General features: G+C 37.2%; 1 protein-coding gene across 2 annotated transcripts; it reads left to right on the forward strand.

Annotated features, from left to right (window-relative positions):
- Positions 1-285: 285 nt before the first annotated feature.
- Positions 286-12,080, forward strand: SYT4 (synaptotagmin 4). 2 transcript variants are annotated; one of them, XM_063180029.1, is made up of 4 exons: positions 286-408; positions 3,127-3,941; positions 5,485-5,605; positions 8,592-12,080. In XM_063180029.1, the coding sequence occupies exons 1-4, from the start codon at positions 375-377 to the stop codon at positions 8,897-8,899; spliced, it is 1,278 nt and encodes a 425-aa protein (XP_063036099.1). In that variant the 5' UTR covers positions 286-374; the 3' UTR covers positions 8,900-12,080. The 2 variants fall into 2 exon arrangements, with proteins under 2 accessions (XP_063036099.1, XP_063036100.1); XM_063180030.1 differs by having other exon boundaries at positions 3,127-3,935.
- The last annotated feature ends 1,319 nt before the right edge of the window (positions 12,081-13,399 follow it).

Genomic DNA, 13,399 nt, shown 5'->3' on the forward strand with positions numbered 1-13,399 from the left:
TTTTTTCCTCTCTCTGTAAATTTTTTTTTTTTTTTTTTTTTTAACTGCCCTGGCAAAGACTGTTACCCGGGCGCCGTGAGAGCGCAGAGCCAGGGGACAGCAGGGCAGCGAGCTCAGCGCCCCGGGCGGGTCGCTTGGCATCCGGGGAGGCGGCTCCCGCACCCCGGACAGCGGCGCCAGCACCGCGGACAGCGGCTCCAGCACCGCGGACAGCGGCTCCGGCACCGCGGACAGCGGCTCCAGCACCGCGGACAGCGGCTCCAGCACCGCGGACAGCGGCTCCGGCACCGCGGACAGCGGCTCCAGCACCGCGGACAGCGGCTCCAGCACCGCGGACAGCGGCGCCAGCCCCGTGGACATCGCTCGCCACCAACATGGCTCCGATAGCCGACAGCCGCCAGCAGTTCGGTAAGCGCGTCCCGGCTCCCCGCACCCGAGGCCGGCGATGCTCCCCCTCCCCGGGAGAAGAGCAGCCTCTGCTGAGCCTCCCGGTGCCTCCCAGCACGCAGCTCGTTGGGAGGGACCTGGTTTCCCCCCCAGTTCTCTTCAGGTCTCAGAAGTTGTGTGAATTTGCTTTCTTTCCCTAATCTCTCTTCCTTCCTCCCTGCCTGTTCCTCCTCCCTGGTAAGGTACCGGAAGAGATAAAGAGATTTTTGTAGGTGCGGTTTTGGATGAGAGGGGTTTGGTGCTGTTTTTCTGTGTCTCTGTTAAAGTAGTGTGCATCAAGAGTTACATGGTGTAAATGCCACAGAGAAAAATCTTTGTTCAAGTCATTCTTGAAATAATTGTCATTCCTTTTATTCTTATTGTAGGTGAATCGTTAGTTAAAGTGAAAGGGCATTACTAAGGAAGAAGAAAATACAGGATTTCAGTGTTTTTAGCTGAACAGATGCATCTCAACCAACCTGGTTTCAATGAGAATAACAAAGATGACAATGAACTTTTCAGTTTTGTAATTTCTGTGCCATGGATGCAGTGAGGTATCAGAAGTTTCAGAAGCAATCATATCTGTGCACTTATAAAATGCATACATAAGTTGCTTTAGGGAGAAAAACAGTAAGAGGGAACATTTCTGAACTCTGCTTTACAAATATTGACTCTAAACTACATTAGGCTTGCTTTAGCAGTGGTTTGATTCAGGGATCATTCCACTGACTTAGTGACGAGACTCCAGATTTATATCACATAACCGGAAAAATAACTTCTCCCAGAACTAGTAGGTGATGTTTTCTATTAATGCACTGCCTTGAATGTTAACCAACTGATTATGACAAAAGCAAAAAATTCATTTTGTGACACAATTAGTTGTAAATATAAAACCATTTTAGTTACCATTTTATCTTCTTTCCTGTTCCACCCTCTTGAGGTTTCTAACCACACTTATGACATCTTGCTCTTGCCTAATTACTTATTTAAGAAAGATAATTAATATTTTAAACATCAAATTGATTCTACCACTACCTCCAGTAGTTGTAGAATTAAAGTAGATTATAATATCCATTACTATAAAAAGTATATTATCTCACGAAAAAGTATTGTAAATGTACAAACCATTCTTAAAAGATATTAAAGTATTCTGATTAGTTTTCAAATACTTTTAGCTTTCTATTTATACCATGTATATTTAAATTTATGCAGCCCAGGGAATTCTTGAAACTCAAAACCATGTGCTTAAGTTAGGAAAAATACTTTTTGCTCACAAATATGTTTGTCAGTCATTTCATTAAGTTCCTGCAATTAAGTGCATAAACTAGTACAGCTTGTAGGCACCAGGAAAGTTGTCATAAAAAATTAACAGCCAGGCCTGATCCTTTCTGAGCTGGAACATTATGTCCTACTTTGCTCTGATAGTATTGTTGTGGTTTTTTTTTTTTTTTTCTTTTCTGAATCATCACACTAAAAAGCAAAGGTGTATTGGCAGCACATTTATCTGCTCAGCTTTTGACCGCATGAAGCTGACTTAGTAATACGGGGGGATAGTTCCTCTTTACTGCTCCAGAATGATCAGAGAGAAACAGAATTGTTACATAATTGCCTTTATGCATAAACAATGTCAAGACATTAATATTCCATTGTACGTCCACTGTTGCAGGGAATAAAGGTTAAACTCTGATTGTTACATTGTGGGAGGTTTAAACTCACTTAGTAATGTTACTTATGGGCAAAATTGGATTTCTAATTAGTTGTGCTCATTTACCCTTCGATGCGTGCTTTGAAGGGCTAATGATACTCCATATGTAAATAATATATCCACTTGGCAAAGGAGGTTGTAACACTTTCCCAGGTTTCTCTTTATTCAGCATAAGTATAGAATTAATATTAAACTGTGGAGGAATTATTTTTTCTTATCTACTCCTAAGAAGTACTGACCCTTTCTGCAAATTCCCCATAAGCTTTGCTTCAGTGTCTTAAATGCTTAGTGGTTAACATAGATAAACTTAACATGATTTTTTCAACTTTGAACTCATATGTGCTACCTAATATCACATCCATCTTGCTATAAGACACTTGCTATATAATTATCCCAAATTTTCTAGATAGATTTCCTCCTGCAAAGTATTGAACATCCCAGTGAAACTGTTGAGTGCTATAACCTCCAATTAAACTCATTTCTTTCAAGAGATACCTACAGGCAATTATGGGAACAGACCATAAAAAATAGCTAATTGAGCACACAAACTATTCTAGGAAACACTATGGAAAGCAGATGATGTATCTAAAAGTAATATATATTTCAGAGTGTGTTTTAGCTAACCAAGAAACCTCCATAAACTCAAAGCTGAAAACAGCTGAGAGCTGGTATTATTCACAGACATATAAGCTCAGAAACTACACACAGAAGGTTAAGACAGTATAGAAATTACGAACAGAGATTATTATTGGGATGGGAATAGTATTCTCCTCCCTAACTCTGCTTGTATGGAAAAATACTAGCATAGCAAGCGTGCCTTGGAGTGGGACTGCACACTGGTGCCTGCAGGTGGCAGAGCACTTCCAGTCTGTCAGTCCTGCTGATATCGCCATCTCCTATCAGTTTGTTTTACCTAAATTATTGCTTTATGAAGTATCATGCAGAATTCAAGGTACTGCTTCTTATGTGCTTGTTGCTATTTATTTGATTTTCAGATGAAATTCCTACTGTGGTTGGAATCTTTAGTGCATTTGGCCTTGTCTTCTCTGTCTCCCTCTTTGCTTGGATCTGCTGCCAACGCAAATCTTCCAAGTCCAATAAGACCCCTCCATACAAGTTTGTCCATGTTCTGAAGGGGGTTGATATCTACCCTGAGAATCTCAACAGCAAGAAGAAGTTTGGAGCAGATGATAAAAGTGAAGCAAAGAACAAATCAGCAATGCCAAAGAACTCTCTCCATCTTGACCTGGAGAAAAGAGATCTAAATGGCAATTTCCCCAAAACAACCACAAAAATGCAGGGCTCTCCAGATCTTGAAAATTCATCTCCTAAGCATTTTGCAGAAAGGAAGAAAGATTCAGTATCTCCTGATAGCTTAAAATCCATCACTTCTCTGTCATCTGAAGATAAACAAGACAAGCTAGGAACTCTCTTTTTCTCCTTAGAGTACAACTTTGAGAAGAAGGCATTTGTAGTGAATATCAAAGAAGCTCGCGGGCTGCCAGCAATGGATGAACAGTCAATGACTTCTGATCCCTACATCAAAATGACAATCCTGCCTGAGAAAAAGCACAAGGTGAAAACCAGAGTGTTGAGAAAAACCTTAGATCCAGCTTTTGATGAGACTTTCACATTTTATGGGATCCCCTACAGCCAAATTCAAGACCTAACACTTCACTTCATGATCTTGAGCTTTGACAGATTTTCCAGAGATGACGTCATTGGAGAAGTCCTCATCCCCCTTGCTGGAATTGAACTCTCGGAAGGAAGGCTGCTAATGGACAGAGAGATCATCAAAAGAAATGTTAGGGTAACATCTTTTTTACTCAAAGTTTGAAAGTGTTGTGATAGGGTTAGCTATGATTCTTGTGTAATGCTGCTGCCATCTTGGAGAGAAAAGCCAAAAAGCTCACAATGCAATTCCTGAGATGCTTTCCTAATGGCAGTATGAGGAAGTCATTACACAAATGCAATAGAAAGAACCCATTACAACAACCATGATGAAAGAAATTGCTAATGCCCTAAGCTCTAATTTCTTATTCAGCAGGTTTGAGTGGACCAATTCCAGTTAGCTCAAGCTGACTCAAACCCCACTGATTTGCTTTTAATTGCTTTTAAATGAAAGAATAAAAAATATTTATGTATTATTCCCTTTCTCCTCTATCCCCTTTTATATTTGACATTATTCTTTCTTAAATCTTACTGAAGTCAATGGAAATATCACCTGCATGGGTTGGGTAGCACATTCTTGAGGAATGTAGATGGTCTTTAGTTAGGGAAGTGGGATTTGCTAGAGACTATATGGTTGATGTTATAGCATGTTCTTGCATGGTGGTGCTGTCATCACTTGTCTCATGAGCAGCAGCTTTACTAAAGGTAGTAAAGGTGGAGCCATAGACTTTGTGGAGTTACCAGAGAAACTTCCTGACTTGACTGGGACAAAAATATTTAATGCTGTGTTGTCTCAGTTCAGAATGCAAAGGTAATTTATAACCATTCCAGCTGAACCACAGAAATGCACAGGCATCAAACACACACACTCTTAAATCTCTGTTAAGGAAGTGGAATGTGTATTGACTTTCACCATGATTGGTTTCAAATGACAAGCATACTGCCTAATAAAATAAATGTCTAATAGGCAATATACCTATAGCTAATACTGTCATTTTGTAATTCTATCACTATATGACAACAAATATGTCACAGGATTTTGTTGATAACTTATCGGATTTTCTGGTATATAAGGTACTATCTGCTCTTGTCTCCCTTGCCTACCATCTCCATTTGAAATACACTACTCCTCCAAATTCAAATCAGATAATGATAGAGAAAATCTTTCATCTCACCTTTATTTCATGTATATTGTACTGCTTTAGAGAGTGTTAAGTGATAAGATTTTACTGATAGCTTGAATCCTTCCTGTTTAAAACACTTTACCAAATATTTTTTCTTTACTTGTACTACATTTTTTCTCCTAATTATATCTTCATGGAATTTTGCTTTAAGATAAGTTTCTTTTTTTAGCTGTGATTCTTTTTTCATCAGGATTTTATTTGTACTGTCCAAAGATAGTAATGTCATGTCAACTTACATTGTCCATTTATTTTTTAATTTTATTCAGTCTGAAAACCAATCATAGGAAAAGTTATATAACTAATATAGAGGAAAATTGTAATGACTATGTAAATCAGAATAGCTATATATGGTATGTCCTTTTAAACAGCTTCAGAGCATTTACTTCTGTGACATTCCATAAACCCTTTTAACTCTGGTTTAAAGCTTGGTCAATATAAATGCTTATAAACAGTTTTATTACTTTTTTTTTGTTGTTGTTTTTCCTTTAATTTCCTCAGAAATCATCTGGTCGTGGAGAATTACTGGTCTCTCTCTGTTATCAATCTACAACAAACACACTCACTGTCGTTGTTCTAAAAGCCAGGCATCTACCTAAATCTGATGTGTCAGGATTATCAGGTAATGGTTTTAATAATGAATATGCCCCAAGAATATAAAACAGAATGACAAAAGACAGCTGAAAGGTGGCATTTCAAAGACTGAAAATATTCCATACATGCAGAAATGGTGTTTCTATTATTTACAGCCTATTCATTTCATTCATATCTAGGTCAGTGCTTTATTTCCAGGGTATGTATTTTACAAATTTGTTCTTCAATCACATCAAAAAAAGGTGACATCTGCTAGCAGTGCAAACCAATGAGTTTTATGATTGTCTTGAACAGAACCCATCTGCCATAAGCGTGGGATGTTGTTTGCAGATACCAAAAGCTTTTATTTATGACAAAAAAAAAGAGTTTATTTGTAGAAGATCAGTATTGAGTGAGATCATCATATAATTTATCTCAGAAGAAAAGCAGCATCTTACCTCTGAGTTGAATTTGAGCACTAACTGAGCACTAACATTTTTTGGCAAGGTGAGAAGGTGAGCTGTGCCAATGCTGGGAGGATGCTGCAGCATGACACACGTGCTTTATCATGAGCCAAATTTGGGGTGCATTAAGAGAGATCAGGTTTTATCCTCTCTTCTCCTTGTCTGCTGCCATTTCTCATTCAGTGGAACCTCCTCTGAAGCCAACTCTGGAATTGCACATAGAAGACACATTAAGGCTATATAACATAACAACAGTGTAAAATTTAATGTCCTGTATATAAGACTGCCTCACAAAAACAACAGTACACAAAAAAGGGCTATAGTACCACATCTGCTGCTGCTTCTTTATAGAACTTATAGTCTTTAATTTCACACAATATTATGAAACAAGAAGAAAAGGGAGTAGTTTTAGGAAACATTAAATAATTATCACTGCAGCCAAAAATACAGTTTTTCTGTTTTTCATACTGCAATTCATCTGGAAAGTTAGCCTAGCTTGAATCCAATGCAACAAACCTATGGGCAACTCTCATCAAGTTCCATTTAAATCTTCCTTTTGATCTAAATTTTGTCCACATATCAGAAAAGATGTATATTGAGCCTAATAATTTACTTGACTAAAAGAGAGGATATGTATTTTTAAAAATCAACCCCAAAGTCACAGGAGATAGTGGTTGTTCCATGAAGACAGCATGACAAAAAGCTGATCTCAACAGACCTGCCTGATGTTTACCCAGATGGGAAAATAACTTGGTAAAAAAAGCCCTTCCAGTCACAGCATCTACCTGGACCCTATGGAACACCATTTTTTTATTGTAGCTCTTACAAGTAAAGCTGTGAAATCTGTTTGCATTTCTTGCATCCCCTGGGAGAGCCTTGCTGACTATAATAGGAATGCACTACTTCTGCAGGCAGCCATGTTGCACCTGGACTTCTACTCCATTTAAACAGTTTTCCATTATTTTCTGTTTGTCAATAAGGCCAGGTGCAATAGATATTTGGATTTCAGCAGCATACTGCACTCAGGACACTCAAAATTTCCTCTGTGACTTTCCCCTCATCCCAACATTAATCTTGGAAAAAGAGAAGAGTGAAGTGGTGTTTCTATGGAATAAAATAAACAATTCCACAATTCAACCTCCTAGAGAAGAGGGGAATTTTTTTATACTCAGAAACTTTTCCATTTTCACAGCTCCTTGATTTCCTTAGTCACTGGTACTCAGGGACCTTTGTTAGCCTAATAAAGTCAAGTGGAACTCTCTAGCTTTATCTAGTAGCTGCTCAAAAGTAACAGAAAACTTCCTCTAAAACTAAATGGAAACCACTGATTGATATTGATTTTGATGTTTCTAATGCTTGCATGGCATACAATATTTCAAAGCCAGTGAGTGTTTTTATTAAGCCCTGGTTTTGAAATGTTCATTATGGTGATAGAATATGAAAGTGAAGAGGTACCCCATTACACCCCACTTATGGTAGACACTTATTGTCAGTTCAAGGAAAAACATAATTTTTACTTATCCAACCCTTTCATTCTGATAACTGTGACATAAAACATGTAAATACTGTTCAGTTTCAGTATTACTTGTTTTAAAAAGTATTCAGGAGTTCTTGATGATTAACTTGGTTAATTGTTCACATAAACTATCATGTTTGACTGGGTTCAGTAGAGAAGATTTTGTACTACATCACTGCACCATGAGAACCTGGAAACAGGCCCACACTTTCACTGAATAAATGCCAAGGTAATTGAAAGGGTTGACTTTTAAAATGTCTCCTCTGAAAGAATAAATATGGCCATTATTGAAGACAATAGCAAGAGAACCTCATAGCAATTAAATAATTCTGATGAATGCAAACACTCAAAGTTGGTTGGCAGCTAAAAATATGGACATTTGTCCTTCCCATATTCAACAGTAGCAACACAGGTGTAAAGACACACATTCCAACAGCGAACATACCCTTTCATTTAAAGTTTAACATCAAATTTATTCAATAGCAATTGGTGGCCTCAATTTAGTCAGGTGAATTGACTTCTATAGGACTCCAGCAGAAATATCACACCCATTCTCTCAGCCCAAGTTTATTCACTCCTTTCTGAAAATTTTCTTTTCATGGGTTTGATTAGTGCTGATGATTATACCCCAGCAGAATGTGTGAAAAGCCAATTTCTGTCACACTTAAATGTGCAATGTTACATATTTTTCAGAGACCTTTAGAATTTTGTGCACTTCCAGACCATCTTTGAATGTGGTAGATGTGTTGCTGGTTTCATGGACTGCAGGACAGGATTTATCTCATTAAGGAAACACCTGTACTTGGTAGCAGTCTAAACTTCACTGCCTGCCTTGAACACAATTTTGGTGACCATAAAGGGAAATTAAAGGGGCTAATTCAGATGCATAGAAAAAAAAATTAAAAATTGGATGAGAGGAATCAACTTTAATAAATTGACAGAGCTACTCATTGTGGTGTAAATATATTGGATAATTGTGGAATTTACCATAAATTACATCAAGGAATTTCAACCACTGTTCAATAGCTGATCTGTGCTCTTTCTTTTCATTGCAGACCCTTATGTCAAAGTGAACCTGTACCATGCCAAGAAGAGAATTTCTAAAAAGAAAACCCATGTGAAGAAGTGCACCCCCAATGCAGTGTTCAATGAATTGTTTGTCTTTGACATTCCTTGTGAGGGCCTTGATGATATCAGCATTGAATTTCTGGTTTTAGATTCAGATAGGGGGTCAAGGAATGAGGTCATTGGCAGGTTAACCTTGGGATCTTCAGCAGAAGGAACAGGTGGAGAGCACTGGAAAGAAATTTGTGAATATCCTAGGAGACAAATTGCCAAGTGGCATATGTTATGTGATGGTTAGCAGGTTAGAGAGGGGTTGGATCTTAAAAAACTATATATATTTCCATAGGCAAGGAGCAGGTTTTTTTTCTTTGCTATGTATAGTTACAAGCTTCTAACCACAAAACTTTTTTTTCTTCTTTATTTTTTTTTTCAAGGGGGGAGGGGTGTTTGAAATAAACTTGAATTGAATTATCAGAACAGAAGGTGACTTAATTTTCACAGTAAATAATGGAATTTTTATTTCATCAATCTTTAACATAATTAGTTCAGATTAATATTCTTCTAGAGTTTAAGTGGCCTGTAAATTCTGAAGCACTGTAAACCTCAAGAAGAACAAACTATGTTTTGAAAGAGTCACTTATTAATGACTCATATATAGAAGAAAAAAACCTTACTACAATATATCCAAAAAAAAACCCCACCTGTGGCTTATTAGGCAAGGGGATGGATCTATAAAAGCCATGGGGATTGAGGGTGAGTAGGGGGGGAAATTCCTTCTGCCCCTCCACCAAAAACTTTCTTTTATGAAAATTTAATCATTTTTTGTAAGTTTTGGTTACTTATACTTTGATCATCCCAAAGAATTAACATGTATTCAATATTTTGCTTTACATATCACACTGTGTAAAACTATTTTTTTTAAGTGTTGAAATATTATATAATTGATTACACTTGGACTTTTTTAGTAAGTTTATATATATAATTTTTTTATCACAGTGACCAAAATAGATACGTACTTCAAACTAATGATAAGTTCACATGCTTTTTTTTGTTAAAAGGGCTCCTTTACGGGTGACTGTACATGTTACAGTATAGGTAGAATTTGAGGTTAGATATGGCTTGCATTTTTTTCCTCTAGGTAGGATTACACTTTAAACATTTCAAGCCATATAAAAGAATTTCTGTTGAGATGAGGTAACATACAGGATATTACAATCAATTACTTTTCACCAATTATATTTTAACGTTTCATTAGTACTAAAAAGAAGTTGATGTTGTTTTTTTTTGCTTTTTATTTTTTTTAGCTTCATTAAAGAATAAACAAATAGCGAGACAAAGAAGAAAACCTTATTCTGCTGTTTAGTGTTTAACCTCCTGGACTGTAAAGAAGCCATTACAGTCAGTACCAATATACAAACTCCAGCGCATTTTTTAAATTTTGCAGGAGAGGAAACCAAATTCACTTTATAATTTCTCCAATATTCTATAGACAAAGTACTTGGATAGTACTTTGGTTATATGAATTAATGTACATTACTGACTGTACTGAAAATGGTGGTGGTAAAGGAAAATAGCATCCTGATTTAATGTCAGTGTGACACATGTCCATTTAAAATTAAATTGTGTCAGGCTGAGGAAATGTCAAGTGTAACAATAACAAGTGTACAAATAAAGCATTTAGACCAGTGAAATTTAGTCTTGGTCAAACCAGATAGGTTTTTAGGCTGTCAGAACTATAGCACAACTATATCAGATTATTTCCTAAAGTTTGTGCACTAACTTCTGATGCAGAATTATTTGCAAGTATTAGTCCTACTTCATTTTCAAGTACAATATATATAAAGAAGAAGATAGTGATGTTCGTTGTTGACATAAGAAGGGTTAAAAAAGTGGAAGACCATTTTCAGTATTTTTGCATACGTCATTTGTCACGTGTAATTCCATTGAAGCGAACAAGACTACTTGGGAATTAAGGCACTGCTCATTGTGAGTAAAGGTAGCAAAATGGGCGTGCCAGTTAGAACAAACCAAACATACATTGAATGTCAATCTACTTTCATTAAACAACAGACCTAGGTCCTACTTAAAACTGTTGGGGATTTGTTGTCTACTTTACCTGTTCTCATATGGCCAAATTATGTTTGCAGGAAAGGACACTGAAATATGAAATATGCAAGTAGACAAATAGTACTGGAAGAATTCCATTGAGGCTCTTCCAGGTTTTGTGTCAGTATTTTCTCCAGTTTTTGAGAATGTGTTTGATACAACAGTGTTTATAGATTTCTGTAAAAATACATTTTCAAAATAACATAAACATGCTTTTTATGATAATGCTAAATGTAAAAATATTGCGTATTGTATGTATAAAGGAGAGGAATCTTTTTTGATTATTTCTTTAGAAAGCTGATTAACTGCTTAGGGGCTAGAGTTTACCTGCCACATTCAAGCAGAGCTAATCCAAAGCCACCAAATGAAAGATGCCCACAGGCTTTAGTGGAGTTTGAAGTGCAGTCAGAGAGCAAAACTCTCCTGAGTCAACCCAGAAATATCACTGGGACCATGGATATGGGGAAACATTGTTTTATCCAATGGAGACTGGGAGAGTTCAGGTCAGTATGACACAATCAGAGTTGTAACAATTTCTGGAAAGAACTGAGCTGGAAATTATTTAATCACAGAGAGTGTGGCGGCATCTTAAAATAAAAAATAAAAAAAATGGAGGTTTTGTACGCTGGCCCATAAGTAGTTCCTTATCTCTAAAAATCAGATGACAGGCATCATCTGTCTCCAATGAACACAATATATGACATTAGGGGATAACAATTCATCTTTTTGAATTAATGCTGGGCTGTGATGATCATTTTTCATTTTGCATCCAACGAGTCGTCACAAATTTCTTTTTTTTTTCTTTAGTTTTTATAACGGCTTGAGGGTCAATATTCTAAAATTGCCAAGTGGCAATTTTTGTTGGGGGTAGGGGAATTGGAATTGGAAAGGGAAGCAAAGACATTTTTATCAAATCTAACAAAACCCTGTAAATAGCATTTTTTTTCATTTAAAGCAATTCTCAGTTTGAAAAGTTGAGTAAAGACGACTTGTAACACATTTTAATTCAGAAAGAGGCAGGAGAGCGAATGTAGGCCTGTACTGAGGTGAGAAATTCTGCTGTTTTATAAAGTGTTCAATTCTCATTGTGAATATCTTGAACTCTGTTAAGGATACTGTACTGTATTAAACATGTAAAAAAAAATGATGTTTGTCTAAGTAGCTTACAAAAAATAATAACTCCTTGAATGGGAGACTATCCATGTCTGGAGATCTGTCGTAACTAAATACCCGATTCGTTATGGTGTTGTAACTTAATAGAAGCTATTCAAGAGAAAGCATGGTGTATGAGACTTTGTAAGTTATTTGTGCTGGTTCTGTATGTTGTGCCATGTGTGTAAGACAAGAATAAACTGCTGCTTTTGTTCATCCCATCCCACCTACTATCCCACCTATGTATCTTTTTTTTCCCCCAAAGATTTCTGCTAATTTTTGTGTTCATAGTTTACTCTCTCATGCTTCTATCAGAAAGCATTTTACTTGGAAAGTCTCCCTCTTCTCAAAGAGGTGGATTAGATTTGTTCTGATAAATACTACCCAGGCACATCACATGCTCTTTATTCCCGGATACTTGTTGAATATGAGTCCTGAATTGTAATCTGCCCTCAGGCTGGAGCCAGAAACACGGCCCATGACAGAAGATATGAGTCTTATAGGGACAGATATACAGATGCAAACAAGACTGAATTCTAATATATTAGCTAGAAGGAGAAATATTAAAGTCAAATTATCCTACTGGGCTTCTAGTGTTATTTATCCTGGCCAATCGTGCTGCAGTACTTCCTTGTAGACAAGGAAGTCATGTCAGGCTCCAGCTTGTCAGGTGAGTTTGGAAGTTGAGGTGGAGAAAACATTCGTTTAAGTGCTATACCCAAATACAAACTTTGCTGTAGTGCTCTCTAAGGTTATCAGAGTATTTACTGGCACAGAAATAGAAGCCAAGGAAAGAAGAAGGGAGCTGCAGCTGAGATACATGCTGCCGTTTAATGACTCCCATTGTGAGCTCCAGCACCTGGAATGATTCCCTGATCCTTGTAGCAGAAATCAATTGCAGGATTCACCAGCAAGATGCACAAAGTACAACACCTTCCACAGTTATAAGCTGGTATATTCTCTCTGAAAAATCTGCTGTCCGCAGGAGACAGGTATCAAATGTAAGACTGCTCTACTCCATCCCATGCAGGCACTTCTTTTTTCTTCCTTGCATTGTACAGTTCTCCAAAAACGATGGTTATTCACATGGATCACATTCCAGCCCCACTTCTGCAGGATGGAGATCAAGAATGTCTTTATTTTTTGATCAAGATAGTCTTTATGTTTTCCAAATATGATGCAGATGAGCCTCAGGGGGAGTCTCAAAGCTAATGTTCTGATTGCTATTTGTACCTCAAAATTGCTGCCACAGACCACTGAGAGAGCCCTTGCAGATGTTCTCTTTACAGGACAAATCCCCAAGGTCTAACACTATTCTGGAAGCCTATTGTATTTTATGGCATCACGGACAAAAACATACTTAACACATGGTAAAAATACATAACCACAGATGGCCATACACAACACTTTTTTTATTCCTAAAACAAGAATCAAATATGTTCTATGTAAGTTGCTATATTTCATGATGTCTCCTGGAGGTGTTGGATAACTCACAGCACTATTGCAGCTGCTGTAACTGGCACTGACATTTATTTGCCTT

This window comes from Melospiza melodia, chromosome Z (assembly GCF_035770615.1).
Source record: "Melospiza melodia melodia isolate bMelMel2 chromosome Z, bMelMel2.pri, whole genome shotgun sequence".
Taxonomy (NCBI): domain Eukaryota; kingdom Metazoa; phylum Chordata; class Aves; order Passeriformes; family Passerellidae; genus Melospiza; species Melospiza melodia.